Source organism: Podarcis raffonei, chromosome 6, assembly GCF_027172205.1.
Source record: "Podarcis raffonei isolate rPodRaf1 chromosome 6, rPodRaf1.pri, whole genome shotgun sequence".
Taxonomy (NCBI): domain Eukaryota; kingdom Metazoa; phylum Chordata; class Lepidosauria; order Squamata; family Lacertidae; genus Podarcis; species Podarcis raffonei.
Window position 1 is genome coordinate 60,993,137 of NC_070607.1, and position 18,920 is coordinate 61,012,056.

General features: G+C 40.0%; 1 protein-coding gene across 5 annotated transcripts; it reads left to right on the forward strand.

Moving 5' to 3' along the window:
• The first annotated feature begins 8 nt into the window (after positions 1 to 8).
• On the forward strand, positions 9 to 18,920 carry LOC128416147 (C4b-binding protein alpha chain-like). Of its 5 annotated transcripts, none has more exons than XM_053393438.1 (8): positions 9 to 361; positions 4,760 to 4,954; positions 7,048 to 7,230; positions 7,622 to 7,813; positions 9,669 to 9,860; positions 12,172 to 12,198; positions 14,446 to 14,512; positions 17,948 to 18,920. In XM_053393438.1, exons 1-7 carry the CDS (start codon positions 343 to 345, stop codon positions 14,508 to 14,510), a joined length of 873 nt encoding a protein of 290 aa, XP_053249413.1. In that variant the 5' UTR covers positions 9 to 342; the 3' UTR covers positions 14,511 to 14,512; positions 17,948 to 18,920. The 5 variants fall into 5 exon arrangements, with proteins under 5 accessions (XP_053249413.1, XP_053249412.1, XP_053249411.1 ...); XM_053393434.1 differs by lacking the exon at positions 9 to 361 and adding an exon at positions 1,537 to 2,064; XM_053393439.1 differs by lacking the exon at positions 9 to 361 and adding an exon at positions 2,071 to 2,218.

Below are 18,920 nucleotides of genomic sequence, written 5' to 3' on the forward strand. Positions count from 1 at the left end.
TTCTTCAATATGTAAAATATAGTGGGTAAACTAGATAGACTGTAATCTATAGTGAAATGAAATTGTATTCAGTTTCAACCCATTTTATACATAAGAACAAAGTATTTGCCTTGCTGCATTGGCCATCATTGCCTTTTATAGGAGTGAGTTTTATAGTTAAACTCTGCACTGTGTGGATATGTAATATAGCTGCTAGGCAGAGAACAAGACCAGGAAAAAAAACTGAGCAGGAGAAACTGCAGCTGACTAATCTGCTTCAGGTGTGGACTTTCCTGAATAATATAAGCAGCAGTAGCAACAAATGGCTGGTTCCCTACCCCTGAGAACTTGCAAAATTTGACAATGATGAAGACAACAAAAGGTAAAAACGGATGAGTGTGAGTAATGTGCTGTGTGTTGGCAAGTAGATGAGTGTGAGGTTTATGAGTAGTTTGTATTTCAGGATATATTTCAACTCTAACTTAATCATGATAAATTACAGTAAAGTAATAAAAAATGTTTTTATTGTTTTTTTAAATACAGTAGTTTTTAAAAGATAGTTCTGACTTAGGCTTGGGCAAATTTAAATGCAACTATCCCAGCTAAATAAAGTACAATTTGGCAGTTTTAGAACAATGATTATATTTGCACACTCCCTACTCACTCCAATTTTCTTTTATTGTATGCTGTTTTTTGTGCTAAGACCATGTTTTCTTAAAGCCCGTTTCCTGTTACATCTAAACTAGGAAACAGAAGCATACTAGATTGAAAGTAGATTGCAACAGACTACAACCAATTAATGCCCATTGCATCAAAGATATGTGCAGGCAGTATTCATTCTACATGAGATGTTCACAATATTGTCATGGATTCTGTAAAGAACCACACATCTCTCTCTATAGGTACTTGCTCCTCTGTAGCAGAATAGTACTGTGTATGTTCCCTTCAGACTGTCTTTGTTACTTCTGCTGTTCCTTAGAGAACAGCTGCAATGAAGTAAAGAAACCACTGTCAAGCCCATTAATCTCTACCCATCCCCTCCTACCTTCTCTTCCTTCCTGGAAAAATACAATTGTCTTCTATGTTGCTTCCTTTACAGTTCTTATGGGATCTTAAAACATCCCATATGCTGGTAGCACATGCTCTCTGCCTTTTGCTTTTATTTGGCAACTCCATTTTACATGTTAGATGAATAAAAGTAATAGTGTTTGCATTCAGTTGAGGAAAGGCTTCAGATGGGGAGGTGACAGAAGCAATTTGTGTTTATTTACTTGTAGAAATTCATACACTAGAAATACCATACGGCCAACAGTTCACAGGCAGTGGAGTGGTGGGACAATCCTAATAGTTGTGCATGTTAGAATATGTAACAACTCTGGATTACAAAATAAACTAGTATAAAAATGCTTTAAATAAATAAAGCTACACTGAAGGATTGTTCTAAATTATTCATAAGCCTCTCATAAGCCTTTCTAGTATCCTTTTCTCTTTATAGACATAGCATTTAATAATTGGTTAAAAATACTTATAAAAGATTCAGTTAAATCTCGGTTTTACTGAAAATCAGTAAAATCTCACTCTTGCAAGCATGGATAGAACTAAAATTAGAATAAATGAAAGTTTCAATGTGTCAGCTGGAAGGTACAAGGTAGCAGATTTCTACAAGGAAGGTGCTCCCTCTATACAGGGACATGAACCACCGTGAATGATCAGCTACTTTGTCCACACTAGCTACTGCAGCTGTCGCGGGCCTGGAGAGGCAGGAGACGTAACAAGGAAGTACCAGCTCCAAAGGAGCTATTAAATAGGTCGTATGGGAGCCACCTGTTAGTCTATTTCAGGTGATGTTAACGCGCGGGGTGGATGCGACCCGTAGAAACGTAGAGAGAGCGCGCACGCCTCGCCACCGACGCGCAGCTCCTTCCCAACGTTCTCCCCCAACCCTCGCATGCGCAGTTGGCTGGTCGCCAGCTTCTCAGGCCAGCGCTATGCAACGGCCGTCGTGGGGGCTTCTCCGGGCTCTCTGGTTAACGGGGGTATCGATACTACGACTCCTTCTGTGGTCCCTGCCTCAGGATAGCGCGGGTGAGTACGAGGGAGGAAGGCGACGACAGCGCCTCTAGCGGCCGCTGAGCCTCCCTTTGCCCCTTTCGCTCGCCTTCCCGCCGCCTCCCCTCGTGCTGCGAGAGGCTTCACGAAGCGCGGCGCGCGAGTGGGCGGGTCTTTCCAGGCGCCTGAGGTAAACGCGGATGTCTCCCCCCGCCTACCGCCAGGTGGCGCCGAGGTGTCCTTCCTCGCTCAGCTGCGAGGCCCCACCCCCCTCCGCTGAAAGCAGAACAAATTGGGCTCCACATCCTCAGGCGACTGTCTCTGCCAGGCTGCCATTTTGCCCAGCTAGCTGCGTTTAGTCCGGCGCGCATGGGGAAGATATTGAGGAATAGTTTGGTTGCCTGGGGGCGGGGAGAGTGTTTTGGCATGTAAAAAGACTGCATTGGTGGTTTGTTTGTTTTTTTAAAAGCGGTGTTTGGTAAGCACCAATAGCTGCCAGCTGTGCAATTTGCAAAACGTGTAGTTAGACTGTTGTGGAAATATAAAGTATTGTGGACTAGAGGGTAGGTAGTTCATCATATTATTTACTTAAACAGGTTTCTCTGTGTTTTAACAACTACAACAATCCCCAAAGAACCTAGAATATGCTCTTCGAAATAGATACTTACCCTTGGCTCATTTTGTGTTCATGCTCAATTATTCCATATTTTCATACCAGTTTGTCACTGGCATATTGCCACAAACTATGAATGCAATAAGTTATCAGAGACAATGTCTGGCAAATCACCCAATTCACATGCCTCTTGTCAGTGAGGAAATTGATAAATTTGCTGAACCTTAATTCTTGGCAGAATTTGAGTTTCAACAGATATCAAGACAGTTGAAGTCTCCCATGACTACTGTGTATCTCCTTTTTGAATATTTTGTAATCTGCTCTAGGAAGGCATCATTCCAAGTCTTCAGTCTGGCTTGGCAATTTATAGCAGACACTCACAGTAAGGTCCCTGATTATTATTATTTATCCATATACTCAATCTGCCTTCCATGCACTTGGATATTATTAGGATAGGTTACAAAGGCAGGGATCTTATCACTTCCTACTCCTTCCTCTCAAGTTTCCTTTTCCAGATTGCAATTCCCTTTCCCTGATACCATGCAAAGTACCTGCACCCACGAGCCTCTTTCCCCAGTTTACACTGCAGCAGTTGTGGCGTGCAAAGCCAAATGTGCTTGAGCTGTCTGAGCCAAAACAATAAATAAATAAATAAATACCCCCCCCCCTCAAAAATGGACATTTCCTTTAAAATATAAAAATCCCCTCAGATGGGCATGTTGGCCCCCCAAAAGAGAACATGTCCAGGATTTCCCAGACGTATGACAACCCTATGGCATAGGAGCTTGTATGCCTGGCACACTTTTATACCTGCTTCCTGATGAATTAGCTCTAGTCTCCACATGGGAGACTCTGCAAAGGTAATAAAATCAGGGTACAGTGGTACCTCGGGACGCGCTCCGTTACTTCCGGGTTGCCGCTGGGCGCAACTCAAATGCGCTCAACCCGAAGCACATTCAACCCAATGACGGTATTGTGAATTTCCAGAGCTGAGACAAAATGACCATCCAGTTCATAAGTAGCCAAGTCCAGATTTCAGTTATTTATGGGGGGGGGGGTTGGGGGGGGCGGTTGGGTTTGGGAACAAAGCGTTTTGGATGAGATGTACTTACCATGGCAGTAGTAGAGGCTTTCTTCTCTCTTTTTTTATCCCTTTTGACTTTAACACTTATGAAATGTTGCCTGTTGTGGCAGCATCTTTTTGTTAACCATTTAAAAATGCTGCCTGTTGTGAGGGAGCAACCAGAACAGAGTTCTGTCTGCTGTATCCCCACTACCCTACCCTCTAAACGCTTCAGCAAGCACCATTTCTTTCTATATAAAAATGAGGTTTAAAAATGGCACTGAAGCTGGGGAAGATTTTTGAAGGGAAATAACTAATGTTCTCTGTAGCTGCACAGGAATTGGAGAGCATTCCTCCAGGCAGTCATTCTCCTCCTAGAAGGCACTGTGACAATGTTACACAGTGCTACAACTTGCATCATCTTGCATCTTTTTTGGAGGAGAATGCTGTACTGTAATGGCCAGTAGAAAGCCTCTCCAAGAAAGAGTGCCTTTACAGAGAGGCAGGAGTGCTTTTAAAATGGGGTGGGGGCATTAAAAGGTAAAAACTCCCTCCCTGAAACAGGGATAGTTGTTTCCATTTGGGGACTGAACTACTGTTCCCTGAACTAGTTTTGCTCAGCCCTAAAACGAGGGAGTGAGCTCCCTCTCTCATCATTTTAGAGCTTTCCAGAAGATTCTATCTCTGTGGGTAAATTCCCATATGTATGACTCTGCAAATAACTATTTAAAGAGAAATAATTATTGGTTTCCCCCAATTTTGGTCTAATATTACAATTTTGCCTCCATTATACAAAATAAAATAGAAATTTACTTGTCATCTGGGCAGCACAGGACTTGTATACACACTGCCCTGGGGAGGTCACTTCAGTGTTGTTAACACACTAGTTTGACTTTGCCCTTGGAGGCACACTCCATTGTCTCTCAAGATAGATGGATGTCAACCAACAATATGCTTAAATAAATTTTAATATTTTAAAGCATCAAGAATTGAATAACCAAAATATAATACCATTATAGCATTATGAATATCAACTTTTTCTGATATGTTTCTAGGTTTCTTCTGTACAGCTCCTCCAAACATTTCTAATGGATCTCACAATGGGACTGGAGCCCGTTTTTATGCTCTTGGAACAGTGATAACATACACTTGCAATGCTAATTTCTCTCTTATTGGAGCACACTCTATTTCCTGTGGCATGGATGGTGATACTAAAAGAGTGTGGAAGGAAAAGCCCCCAAACTGCAAAGGTTGCATTTTCTTTTACTCTTCATTCATGATACATTAGGATTCATAATATATTAAAAGGGAACTTTATTCTAGATAACTGTATACTTGTCCTCTTGTCCCTCCCTTTATTTGGCTTTGAATTGATATTAAGCTTCATTGTTCATGTTCAGAATCCTTAAGTTATTTAATAATATTTTATGTGTGGAGTGATTGACAGAGGTACTTTTGTTCTCCTTTTATGTTTGTGCTCTATCTCAGTAAACATTGCATTTCACTTTTGTGCTATACAGAAGCGAATGGGGAAGCCCCAATGTTTACAGGCAGTGAGGCTATATACCACGCTCCCAGTTCATGGATGTAGCCAGGATTTTTGATGGGGGAGAGGGAGAGAACATCAGTTTGCTAAGTATTTTCATTGATTTTTATTTATTATGGGGGGCAGCTGCCCCCCTGTGCCCCCTGCTATGCCCATGCCCATGCCCGTGCCCCAGTTCTAGGTTTTGTATAAACTGGCTATCTTAGTGGTCCTGATTTTGGTTAACGTGCATTAGCAGATTATTAGCTCTACAGGCCGTTCCTTCTCTGCTACTTTTCAGAGAGAATGTGGTTTTGTTTCTAGGTTCCAATTTCAAACCAACCCATCCCTTTCCACTTCCAGCATTACCCCCTCCACCAAGGTGATGCCCTGGACTGGAAAATAAATTTAGCTTCCCTTTTGCACTGTTAAATCCAATGCCACTTAGCTCACCATGTTAATCAAAACACTGACTAAACCCCACCACTCAGGAATCTAGAGGGGGTCAGGGCACACAGAAACTTTGTGGAGTCAGGGCACCCACAGTGACAGTTTTACATGTCACCCTAACCTCTGCTGAATGCGTGCAAGATTCTAGGGTTTGGGGCACTTGACCACAGTTTGTGTTCCTTCAGAATGAGGCACAGCAGAGACTTTATTTTACACATATTTACCACCTGGGTTTTGATGGAGAGAGAGTTCACAACATTTAAATCTCAAGAGGGGCTTGTCCTTCCTAGCCGCACAGCATTGGATTCAGTGCCATCCCCACGTGTCTCTGTAAAAACCTGGTCCAGCCAGCCTGCATGGCTGCACAAACCAGACCACTATCAGCCTTTTGTTTCTTCAAGATGCACTCCCAGTAAGCCATTGCCAGGCTGGTCTCATGAGGAAGCTAGCCAGTATTATTTCCTAGCTTTGGCTAAATTAATGAATTTATGAGTTTGCTCAAATCACAACCCTTCACTGACTCACTTATCAGGTTATACACACAAAGGGGGCTGGAGATAGACTGGATGCACGATCATGGCATGGGGAGTGGGGTTCACACTTTGTTTCCTTATATGGCTTCTATTTGCATTGGGAGAGAAGTTCATTTTTTAAAAATCATGACTAAAGCTGTGAATAAAGCCATCTCTCTGCAAAATCTAAACATTTGAGAGATCCATTCATTATGCTTTGTGGTCTAATGGTCAGTGGATGGATCGGCCTTCAATAGTATCTGTTTAGCATTTCTGTACTGGATCTGTCACCATATGCTTATTAGCACTTGGAGCTAATAAATTGTTAACCTTGGAGAGGTTTCTAGAAGATCCCACCTGTGATCTCCTTAATGGATTATTTCCTATATATATTCAGGTAGGTAGCCATGTTGGTCTCTGACGCAGTCAAAATAATTTTTTTTTAAAATTGTCCATTAGCACCTTAGAGACCAACTAAGTTTGTTCTGGGTACTGTATAAGCTTTTGTGCACATGTTCCTATATATATATGTACTGTAATTGTTTGGAATACCAATTTAAACATTAGATACAGATCAGCAATTCTAATACAAGTGACACCACGTTTTAGTTTTATTTATTTTAAACATCCAGGGCAGTTAGTAACAGCTTTTGTAGAGAACGTGTGACATAGAAGATATAGGGCACAGAGTAACATATAGCCAGACACTGAGTATCAGGTTTTTGGGTTTTTTTAGAAAACTAACTTTTTAATAAGGCTTCAGCAGAATATACTGACATTTGAGAAAATGTAAATAAACTATATGCAATGTTCTATTTCTTAGTTTTTGTTTTTTAATATTCCTGTCTGCTTATAGTGGTGAAATGTAAAGATCCAGTAGTTGAACATGGATTAATATTAAGCGGATTTGGACATTCGTATACATATGGCAACACTATTATATTTGAATGCAAAACTGGATATTTTCTGATGGGAAATTATTTGATTAAATGCGGAGCGAACAGTAGCTGGTATCCTGCGCTGCCTTCATGTAAAGAAAGTAAGAATATCAAAGCATTCAAATAGCAATTATGCTTCCTCAGTCAGTGATAAAAGATGGTTTACTAAATGTGGACATGTGCTTTTCACTTTATAAATTCAACATCAGAAGGGACATCTCCCAAATTCTCTCCTACTTTTATCCTGTTGAATAGCATTAACAAAGTATGTGTGACTGTTGAATGGTTAAAAGAATATTTGACATCCTGGCAGAATGCACTTTGAGGAATGTGTGTTGTTTATAAAGGGCCAGTTCTTCTTTCAGTTTCCCTCTTGTAAGTTCTCATCTTTAATTAGCTAGAACAAGTTTGTTTGTTTACATTTATATTTCATCTTCCCTCATGGAACACAATGTTTATTTTTACAATTTTTGTGGGGACTTTTTGTTGCAGTTGATCCAGGTTTATGCGGTGCCCCATTAATTCCAAGTGGGACTGTGCGTCCATTGCGACATCAGTATAGGATTGGAACAAGTGTTGTTGTAACCTGTAATAAGCAGTATTCTTTTCCTGATGAAACCATGGAGATGAATGTAGCATGCCAAGGCTACAATTCCTGGTATCCTCCTGTGCAAGCATGTTTCTGTAGGTATAAATATAGCTTTGGGGTATTCAGTGATTTCTGTGTTTATTTACCACAAAATTAATACCTCATCATAGGGCTACTACTTTAATACCTCCCTATGTTTGTGGTCACATATAATGCAAGAGGAGCTACACTGATTAATTGCTAGCTGGATTCAAAAGGCATTGCTTTGCCTTACGTTCAAAGGATAGTCTAGGGGAAACGTAGAACTAATCAGAACAATTGTTTAAAGTGGTATGGTGTCTGCCTACTGTCAAGGAAATGTATTGCATGGGATTAAAGCAGAGAGTTGCATCCTTTCCTTTTGAATTAACTAATCTGGAAGTATATGCAGCACAACATTGCTCAAAAACAGTCAGTTGGGATTGTTATTTTGCTCATTATTGTATGTACTACAATTCCAGAAACTGAAAGAATGGGAGAGACATCAAATTGGATCAGTATATAAAAAGAAATAGAACTCAATGAACTTTGTTACTGACAACTTGATGGTAGAGGAAGGATGATGGCTAATTTTGAGCCATAAAACCTTACATTGCTCAGAACCTCAATACCTTAGGGGCTTTCGTCACCTCATATGAACTTTCATGGACTCTGTAGTTATAATCAGAGACCGCCTCAGTGTACCCACCTCTGGGGGAGGTGTGGGAGGTGGCAACACAAGAATGGGCATTTTAAGTGGTCACTCCTCCTTTGTGGAATTGTGGCACTAATCTTTATCCAGGCTGTTAGTTAAATGGAATCATGCTGCAGGGATCAAGACCATATTTGGCCTGATTGTAATTTTTAGTTGGCTGTGGTAGGTTTTATCATTTTTACAATATTTTTTATCACTTTTTAGATCAAATCTGGCTTTTTGTATTTTCTTGCTGTACTTGTTTTTAAATGTGAATCTTGAATCTGCTTTGAGACATTGTGGAAAGTGCCAAATAATATATATATATATATATATATATATATATATATATATATATATATATGTGTGTGTGTGTGTGTGTGTGTGTGTGTGATTGTGTGTGTGTGTGTATATATATACACAAACCAAGAATTATGAATTTACAACACTATACAGGTGAAACTCGAAAAATTAGAATATCGTGGAAAAGTTCATTTATTTCAGTAATTCAGCTTAATAGGTGAAACTCGAAAAATTAGAATATCGTGGAAAAGTTCATTTATTTCAGTAATTCAGCTTAAAAGGTGAAACTAATATATGAGATAGAATCATGACATGCAAAGAGAAATATGTAAAGCCTTTATTTGCTATAATTGTGATCATTATGGCGTACAGCTGATGTAAACCCCAAATTAACAATCTCAGAAAATTAGAATATTAAATGAAATCAGCAAAACAAGGATTGCAAATAGAGCAATATTGGACCACTGAGAAGTAGAAGCGTGCATATCTCTCTTTGCATGTCATGAGTCTATCTCATATATTAGTTTCACCTTTTAAGTTGAATTGCTGAAATAAACGAACTTTTCCACGATATTCTAATTTTTTTAGTTTCACCTGTACATTGCAATGTTTTCTTAATGTTTTGGTGACAAACACTTTTCATGTTGCAAATTAAATTGTGCCTTTTTTACGAAGTCAGACTATAGGGCTATTTAAGTCAGTATTACCCATACTGACATGCAGCAGCTCTCCAGTATTTTGGGCAGGGGGCATTCCCAGCCCTAGATAGCATAGATTAAACATGGGGTCTTTTGCATACAAAGTAAGTGTGCTACCACTGAGCTACAGCCCTTCCAACCACAACAACACTTTGTTAAGCTAAAATATGAAATATTTGGAAAATAATGTGTGCTTTAGTGTTGCTTTGTTTTGTTTATAATAGTTTGTGTTTTCAGTTAGAACTTCACCAGACATTTATTACCTGTCTATCCGTAATGCAAGAATAATCCGGGGGAAGAAAACCAGCTATGAGCCTGGAGATACAGTTACTATTCGATGTTCTGCTGGCTATACATTAGCAGGGCCATCTGAGATTCGCTACATTGGTGGGAAGCAATGGTCACCTAAACTTCCATCTTGTTACCTGAGTACGTATGAAGTTGTAGATATATAGCAACACTTACCTGACACTGCTGTCACTTTTCAGGTGTCACTCTTGCTTTTCCTCATACAGGAAATTTTATTTCTATTACTAGCTTGAGTTTGATGCATATAGGCAGTTCACCTGGCAGTAGCCACAGGGAGCACCCTCTGTAATAATTAAGAGTCCCTGTGAGTGAGCTAGGAAAGAGGATAGGTGGCTAGGGAACTGGTTCTTGACACCAGTGGATAATCTAAATCAGGAATAGGGCTTCCACGTGTTACTGGACTACTACAACTCGTAACAAATCCTAACAAACTTTGAAGGTCCATAGGTTCCCCATTCCTGATCTGAAGTAAAGTAAATTTCCATTCTACCAACTCTTTAAGAAGTGTAATATTTAAAACCAATTAGAAGCAAATAGTATTCTCCTACCTTTCATTTTATAAGCCACATTGAAAAAGAAACTAGACTATTATAAACAGAAACGAATGGCCAGATGGGGAAGGAACTACTACATTCATGAGCATACACTGTCATAAACCTAGTTTGTGTTTCATTTTGTAGATAAAATTGCTATTGTACTTGGATGTCAGAGTTTGAAAAAAAGGATGGATGGATTTGCAATGATATCTAGTCATGTATTCCAACCTTAAGATGTAGAGAAGCTTCTTGGAGGCTTGAGACTTACCACCTGTTCACTGGATCCTGGGTTCTTTTTGGATATTAAGGACTGAGGTGACCATGTAGATCTTTGGAGCAATGAATTGGACCAAGGTGGAGAGCCTTTAGCTTGCTGGCCAAACTTGGTCCACCAGGGTTCCAAATTGGGTCTGCAGCAGCATTACCTCCCCCCCCCCCGGCAATAAGAAAATATGCCCACCCATCTCACACTTTACATTGTATGTGATGTCAGTTTTGAGGCAGGTACTTAAAGTCAGTTCTGAGTTGTTCCTTTACTTGAGTAAGATGTGGTCTCACCACCCACCTTGCTCAAGGAGGAGGAAGTGTTATTTCAGCAAGCATCAAACAGAGACTAAGACATATATAGCAGCAGCAGCAGCAAGCCCATTGCTAGCCCTGTCTCACTGGAAGGTGCCTTTTCAATTAAAGGCCCCATGCCTGTTCCATCAGTCTTCTACTTCAGGGGAGACCCTGGTCTCAACTGGGGCCTCTGTGATGGAGTCCTTAGAGTCTGAAGATGGCAACACTGTATCCTCAAATTGGAGCGGCACTGGCACAACAGACGTATCTGATGGAAGTGCTTCTAGGATTGGTCCCGCAGGTCTTTCCCCTTCTGCTTCAGAGTTCTTGCCCTCATCCATTGAAGACAAGGAATCCAGCTCCAGCGTTGTGACATAGTTTTGCCTGGTGTACTAGTTACTTACCTTCCTGGAAAAGATAGCTCTGGCCATGGTGACACATACCTTGATCACTTACAGGTGTAGGGCTGCCCTTGAAAAGTTTTCGGAAACTGCAGCTGCTGCAAAACATAGTTGGCAGGCATGTGCTTTTAGACCATAGTATGCTGGTTTTACATCAGTTGCAATGATTTCAGATTTGTTTCCATACTCAACTTATGGTGCTGGTTTTACCTTTATAGCTCTAAAGTGTTTTGAGACTAAAATATCTGAAAGACAGCCTCCTCCAATACAAACCTGAATATAGTTTGCATCTTTGGAGTCCTCTTGCCCCACCACTTAGAGTTTCTCTGTGGCAACACCCCATCTCTGAAATTCCCTCCTGAAATATGAGTGGCATCCCTGATAGACTTCAAGTGTGAATTAAACACATTTAATTCTCCTGGCCTTCAGTGGTAACTAATTAAGATAGTTGTAGTCTCCTGGTTCTGCTTTTATCCTTTGCTGTTAATACTATTGAAATGTTCTTATAGTGATTGTACATAGTTTTGACTTACAGAAATATTTTTACAATGCTTTAAAAGGTGGAATAGATACCTTTGAAACCATGTAATTGGTGCCACTTGGTGCTTTCCTCGTGGGGCTAATAACTGAGCTAGTAATTTTCATCAGGACAGTACCAGAGGGGGAAAGGGTTACACCCCACACAAGTGGACAAAAAATACCCCATGCCTCCTTTTTAAGAACAATACCCAATAACGTGACACATTTAGCATCACATCTACTCTGGCCCTGAAATACGTCCACCAGCTGTAGTGTGAAATTAATAGTCATTGGCAGTGCTTCAGCTAAAATTTATTTCTGATGTGACTGCCAGTACGAATGAGCATTTCTTTTAATTAGTATTAAAGTTTTGTGAGAAGCTCACTTATCAGAATCATTTCCCCTCTCTTCTAGGTTTTGTCTTCGTACTGCTTATAGCTGGTATGTAATTTATTGAAACTGAATAAGAAATACCTGAAAATGCATTTTCAAATTTCTTAAGCAAGGACCAGAGTTTTGCAGAGTCTGCACACTTTTACAATAGGAAAGCTGAGCACTATTCAACAGATGTTAAGCATTTTTAACTTTCACATTTCAACTACTGTTTACTTTGTCTAGAGGAACAAATGCAAACAGGCACTGGCATTTTTTTCCTGATGAGGAAAAGAGCAAATGGTTGCTAAGGCAGCAATATGGGGTGTAGTAGAAATGAACTTGAGGTGAAGGTGTGATGGAGGTTCCATCATTCCAATAAAGTTCTGTCAATTCAGCATAAGATCCAAACCATGGCCATTAGAATAACGCAATAAAACCATAACCTCTTACTTAAAAAATGGTCTGCATCAGAAATGTTTTCAAAGCCTGCATCTCCCATGGTAGAGAGTTTTGTATCCTTGGGCCCACTGTCATAAAATCTCTGTGTTCTGCCCACCAACCTACCTGACTCCGCTGGTGAGCATTCCAATAGGGCTTCTGTAACTGTCAATAGATGTTCAAGGTGGAGAAAGCTTGTGGCTCAGTGGGAAAGATCTTCATTTCCTCCCACTCCGTGGGCTAACTTTGACAGGTGGCTGCTTCCAATTACCTGTCAAAGTTGACCTGCAGGCTGGTGGGGAGGGGATGAGTATGCATTACTAGTATTTTCCCCACAGGGAAAGAACTTGCAAAATAGTGCCCAGTAGGACTGAATCCTACCTCTGCAACAAACAGTTGATTAACAAGTGGGTGTGGTTTGGGGGAAATGGCCTCACAAACCAAATCAGACCTGATAGACCAAGATTGGTCCACATGCTGGAGGTTTCCCATGCCTGCATAGGCAGTTCATAAGTGACTTGACCACAAAACATTTAGTGTTTTAAAAGTCAAAACCCACACTTTATTTGGGCTCAGAAGCAAATAGGTCCAATGGGTTGGGTTCAAATGTTGCTGGCACATCAGTCAAAATTGATGAAACATACGCTTAGGCACTTCTGTTCCCTGTGCTTCCATAAATAACACTAAGTCTACGAGGACCCCCAAGTTACAAATTTGGACTTTCAGAATGAGTTTAAATATCTCCAGATCCAGTTGAATACCTCTTTTCAAAACAATAGACTCTCACAGAATCTCAATCCTGTCTTAATCTTTAGTTTATCTGCTGTGCTCCCCCCCAAAACTGCTTTCAGACACCTGTTCAAATGTTCCACAATCCAGCCATGCAAAAAAACAGTGATTTCTTACAAGTATATCTCACCATCCAGCAAAGACAGAGGTATCATTTCAAGCAGGCAATGGCACTAGAATGTAGGGCTGTGGCCTGGCAGATAAGACCTCAAGGGTTACGCTTGGCCCTGGGGTCTCAAGTTCCAGACTCCACTATAGAAGTGAGGCAATGAATAGGGCACTCTTTTCTAATCCACTGTGACAAGAAAAGGCAATTTGGAAGGCATATGTGAAACACTCACTTGGCCTGATGGATATTTCATGAGCATCCCTTTGAACTGGCCTTCAGAACAGAAATTTAGTAAAACTCTTATTATTAAGGACCACCCTGGGATTGATTGCCTTTTCTAAAAAATGAAATAGATGTACACTATTGACTAGATTGTATTTGCTGGATTGATGACATTATGTCACTATATATTGGCTGATATTTTCCTATTTTGAATAAATTCTGCCTAATCTGAGTTAACACATGAAACTGTATTATAATAAATTCTTCTTTAAGAAGCAGAACTTGTTTGTAAAACTCAGGGTGTGGGCAATGTTTCCCTGATTCAGTTATTAGAATCAACATTGCCTCTTTCCAAAATTTGAATAATAGTCTCAGTTGTATTGCCTCATGGATGGTTTTCCAATCATTTCTTGAAGCAAACTACAATATTATTCAATGTTTGTTCAGGAGCTTTATTGTTGTACAGAATATTCATTCTTGTTTTTAATTCCTTTGCTGTATTTTTTCCATCCAGAAGAAACGATACAAGGAAGTTTTATGGTTTTTACCATATGGTTACAAAATTATGGGGAATTCACACACTATTGTCTATGAAGTAGTATCTCTTGAAATCATGGCTAAGCAGCTACTTCAACTGGTTCCGTATATTTGAAAATAAATGTGGTGAAATCACCATGTGCATTCTGTTCTTTACTATCTCAAAGTAAACCAGTGAATGGGTTCTTAAGGTGACTTTTTCCTCTTTTTTTTTAAAGCATGTTTGCTTATTTTCTTATGGCTGCCAGCCCAATCGGTTTACGCGGCCTTGTGTTCCGAATAAAGGTAAGACTTTACCAACCTCTTACTCTCCTTTCTTCTTTGCACCTCTAAGGACCACCACACACATTATGTACACAGAAAAGGGGGCCTGGGGGACCAGATCTCTTATCTGAGAAAGTGTGTATGCATTCAGTGGCTTTTAAGCACTTTCTTTTGGGGATAAAGCCTTATAGCTCCCAGAAAGCCCACACCTAAATGTGGTACAGGTCCTCCAAAGTAGCATAAGGCACTGCTAATGAAAAAAAGTAAGGCAGCCCACTCCCGTGCATGTAAGAGCTTGGTGATTCAATCACTTCAGTTAGTTGATGACTGAATAATCCTTTAGGTGATTTAACTGATGAAATCTGAGGAGCATACATGCTTGCTTTTCCAGGGTCTTTTTAATTTTCCTATACAGTGGTACCTCGGGTTAAGTACTAAATTCGTTCTGGAGGTCCGTTCTTAACCTGAAACTGTTCTTAACCTGAAGCACCACTTTAGCTAATGGGGCCTCCTGCTGCCGTCGCGCCGCCGGAGCACGATTTCTGTTCTCATCCTGAAGCAAAGTTCTTAACCCGAGGTACTATTTCTGGGTTAGCAGAGTCTGTAACCTGAAGCGTATGTAACCTGAAGCGTATGTAACCTGAGGTACCACTGTACAGTGGTTACGAACTTAATTTATTCCGGAGGTCCGTTCTTAACCTGAAACCGTTCTTAACCTGAAGTACCACTTTAGCTAATGGGGCCTCCTGCTGCCACCACGCCGCCAGCACATGATTTCTGTTCTCATCCTGGGGCAAAGTTCTTAACCCGAGGTACTGCTTCCGAGTTAGTGGAATCTGTAACACGAAGTGTTTGTAACTTGAGGTGTTTATAACCCAAGGTACCACTGTATTAAGCTTGTGGGCCCTTGATATTTTAGCCCCCACAATATTAAATGCCAGGGAAAGCTACAGATTCAAGAAACAACAAAAAAAATTATAATGCTGAAACAAGTGTTTTTAATCTTTAACATTTAACCCATTGTTTGTTAAAACAAGGCTTTATTCTAGTTATTCAGCATAAACACATGCAGTAGATCTAATTGCATGATAAAAATGTTATCAGACAAGCCTATAGCCTCCCTCCAGCCCACCTAGTTGGGTTACATTTATAATATAGTAAACATTATTTTGAGAGTTCTGCAAGCCTCTATTTCAGAGTGTTTATTTGACCTTAAAATGTATGTATACTTATGAATGTGAAAATCATTATCATATATAAATAAAATTAAATAAATTCATTTCAAATTAAATTCCTACAATACTAATACTTAAATGGAAGACTCTGGGCTGAACTAAGCATTTGCATGTGAAGCATGTAATTAAATCTAACAGCTGTTTTAAAATAAAATATTTTGGAATGGGGCAATATAAAGAAAAAAGGGAGACGCTGAACCCTTCCTACTACTTCTCTGCCCTAAATAAAAACTGGAATCTGAACTCTCTATGGGGTAGAGGCAGGGATTTGAGGTAGGAAAGCAGCAGAACTGGTAAGAGTTAAGCACCTCTCCCCATGTCTGCTCTAAATTGTTCCATCCCAAGCTTTTTTTTCTTAAAAACTGGACACTATAACCATGGTTTAATTACATGCACCTGCCGATAGAACTATCACAGTTTATGTTGTTGGTTAGCTTTATTCATTTATTTATTTCATTTATATTCCACCTTTCATTCAAGTAGTTGATGGTGCAGTACATGGTTTCCCCTCTCTCCATTTTAGCCCCTCAACAGCCCTATGAGGTACCGTATTTTTTGCTCTATAAGACTCACTTTTCCCTCCTAAAAAGTAAGGGGAAATGTGTGTGCGTCTTATGGAGCGAATGCAGGCTGCTCAGCTATCCCAGAAGCCAGAACAGCAAGAGGGATCGCTGCTTTCACTGCGCAGCAATCCCTCTTGCTGTTCTGGCTTCTGGGATTCAGAATATTTTTTCCTTGTTTTCCTCCTCCAAAAACTAGGTGCGTCTTATGGTCTGGTGCGTCTTATGGAGTGAAAAATATGGTAATTAGTGTGGGAATGTTAAGGATAGTAGGAAAGGATATATTGAATAAGTATTATCCTTCTTCACTCACACTAGTGAGTGATGTAGCAGAGCAATTTCCCCTCAATATAGCTGGAAGCTAGTTTGCAGATTTGTTTGAATCCCTTAGTTAAGATTATTTCCTGGTGCCCCCTTTAATCCCTCTTACAAGAATAAAGACACAATAGTCTTTCTGAGTAAAGTAACAAAAAGTTTACTCACATTTCAGTTCATGATTTGATCCTGAAAGGCAGGCTTTACTTAATAGTCACACAAGAAAGTCTGAGTTTGTCTCATATGGAGATTGAATTCAAGTGCAAAATTACATCAAGATAACAAAATAGCTGCCGGAGAGCAGCATGGCAGCAAAAGATCAGCAAGCAAGAGAGCAAGAAAGGACTGAGGAAATGGCTGCGTGACTCAGCCAGCGCCATGTCCATCTTCCAGGTCACATGCAGGGGGAGGATGCTCCAGATCAGTGGAACAGGAAGTTACACTGACTGGATGTCCCCCTGCCTGTGCCCACTCTAGGGAAATAAGGAATGTTGCACTTAACTGTACCAATGGATTACATCCCACAATTAGATACTGGAATATCTATTCTGCTGTTTCTATAGAATCTTTCACAGTACAAAGTTAGACAGTGGTACCTCTGGTTACAGACAGGATCCATTCTGGAGGCCTGGCCATATCCCGAAAAGTCCGTAACCAGAGGCGCCCTTCTGTACATGCATGCAGCGCCATTCAGTGCTTGTGTGCATGCTCGTGCAGCGAAACCTGGAAATATACACTTCCGGGTTTGCCGTGTTCACAATCCGAAGTTTACGTATCCGGAGGGATACATAAACAGAGGTACGACTGTATTCTGTGTCTTTACTCGAGTTCTCAGAGTTAGAAGTTTTGAAGTTACTCCAGGAATCTGAGAGAGTGTTAGCCTTGCAACAGTTACCCTGGGTATGTCTTTTGGCTGAAAGGCAGCATATAAATTAACAGTAACATAACATCCCTGAGAAATAGGATACCTAAGAGTCAGGAGCTTGCCCAGTGTCATTATCATAGAACTGTAAGGTTGTAAAGGACCCTGAGGATAATCTAGTTCAGCCCCTTGATCCTACAACCATGGCGTTATCAGCACGATGCTCTAACCAGCTGAACTATCCTTGTTCTAGCAGGGCTTGTAGGTTGAATCATGCTCTAAGTTACTAACTCAGTTGCTCTGGAAAAAACCCAAAAGTAGAACTTTTGGCAAAAATAGTACTAATGTGGCAAAATTATTTTACTCGCCCTTAAAAGTGTACTGTTTTGTTGTTACTTTCCTCAAGCTAAAGTATAGGACTTGCAGTTAATTGTAGGAGCTATATGAAGCTTAAAATCTTATTTTCTTTTTTCATTTACTCTAGCTATTCTAAAACAACTGCTAAGATGATACACCAAGTATACTAGAATACCAAAGATGCTTAAGCTCTCGTGAATCTTCATACCTCTTTGGAAAAGTGACTTGTGTAATGACAAATTCTGCTGTGGCAGCACCTTGTGGAATTCTATATGAACAAACTGCTGCATTCCCCAACAGCCTCTAAGGATGGAACTAAATGTTAAAAGAAATCCAGGTTATCTCTGAAAATGCCACATCTGTTCTGACTTTTATTCTTTCTTCTCCTTAATGTCTAGTCATTGCAACTTACCCCATGCAATCATGTCATTACACCGTGTATATGCTCAACTGCACTGTCACTGTCTTCTGCTGTTAGAGAAATGTATAGCATAAAGATGTTGAACACATCATTAAATTCTGTAGAGCAGAAGAAACCCAAACCAGGGCTGTATCCACTTTGAGACTGCTTCACTGTCAGTCTCCGTTGTCATGAAAAGGGGTTACCTTGAATTAATTAAAAACATCTTACAATCCAATATATCAAAATACAGTAGTAATCCTTCTGTTGTAAACAGCAGAATGTCATTACTATCCATGATGGTTTTCCAGAACAACACTCTGCTGCTTTTTTCAAAATCTCTTTGGATTTTAGAAGTTCACAAAAGCCATTCTCGGGTAAGACTTCATGTTTGAGATGCACTTGGTTTATACTGACCACTGCTTTAAATATGAATTGTATAAATTGATGAAGATAATTTTGTACTTTTGTGAATCAAATATTTTAGATTGTAGGAAATATCATGCATATGTATCAATGTGATATGTTAAATCTCTGCTTTATAAATGGTGTGTAGATAGTGTGTGTCCCTGTACCTTTTTAGGCAGTTACTAGTCCTTGACTAAAATGATACTGTGTGAGAATCGTGCAACAGTAGTCTGCACCACAAATGAAATCCTAATATACTAACATAAGTTTTCAGCCATATGCAAAACAACAA

Bases quoted from the DNA above. Each gene is read 5' to 3' on its own strand.
- LOC128416147 (XM_053393434.1), top strand. From the start codon at position 1,824: ATGTTAACGCGCGGGGTGGATGCGACCCGTAGAAACGTAGAGAGAGCG. The intron at 2,065-4,759 runs GTGAGTACGAGG...ATATGTTTCTAG, and splicing joins CCTGCCTCAGGATAGCGCGG to GTTTCTTCTGTACAGCTCCT. The intron at 9,861-12,171 runs GTACGTATGAAG...CCTCTCTTCTAG, and splicing joins ACTTCCATCTTGTTACCTGA to GTTTTGTCTTCGTACTGCTT.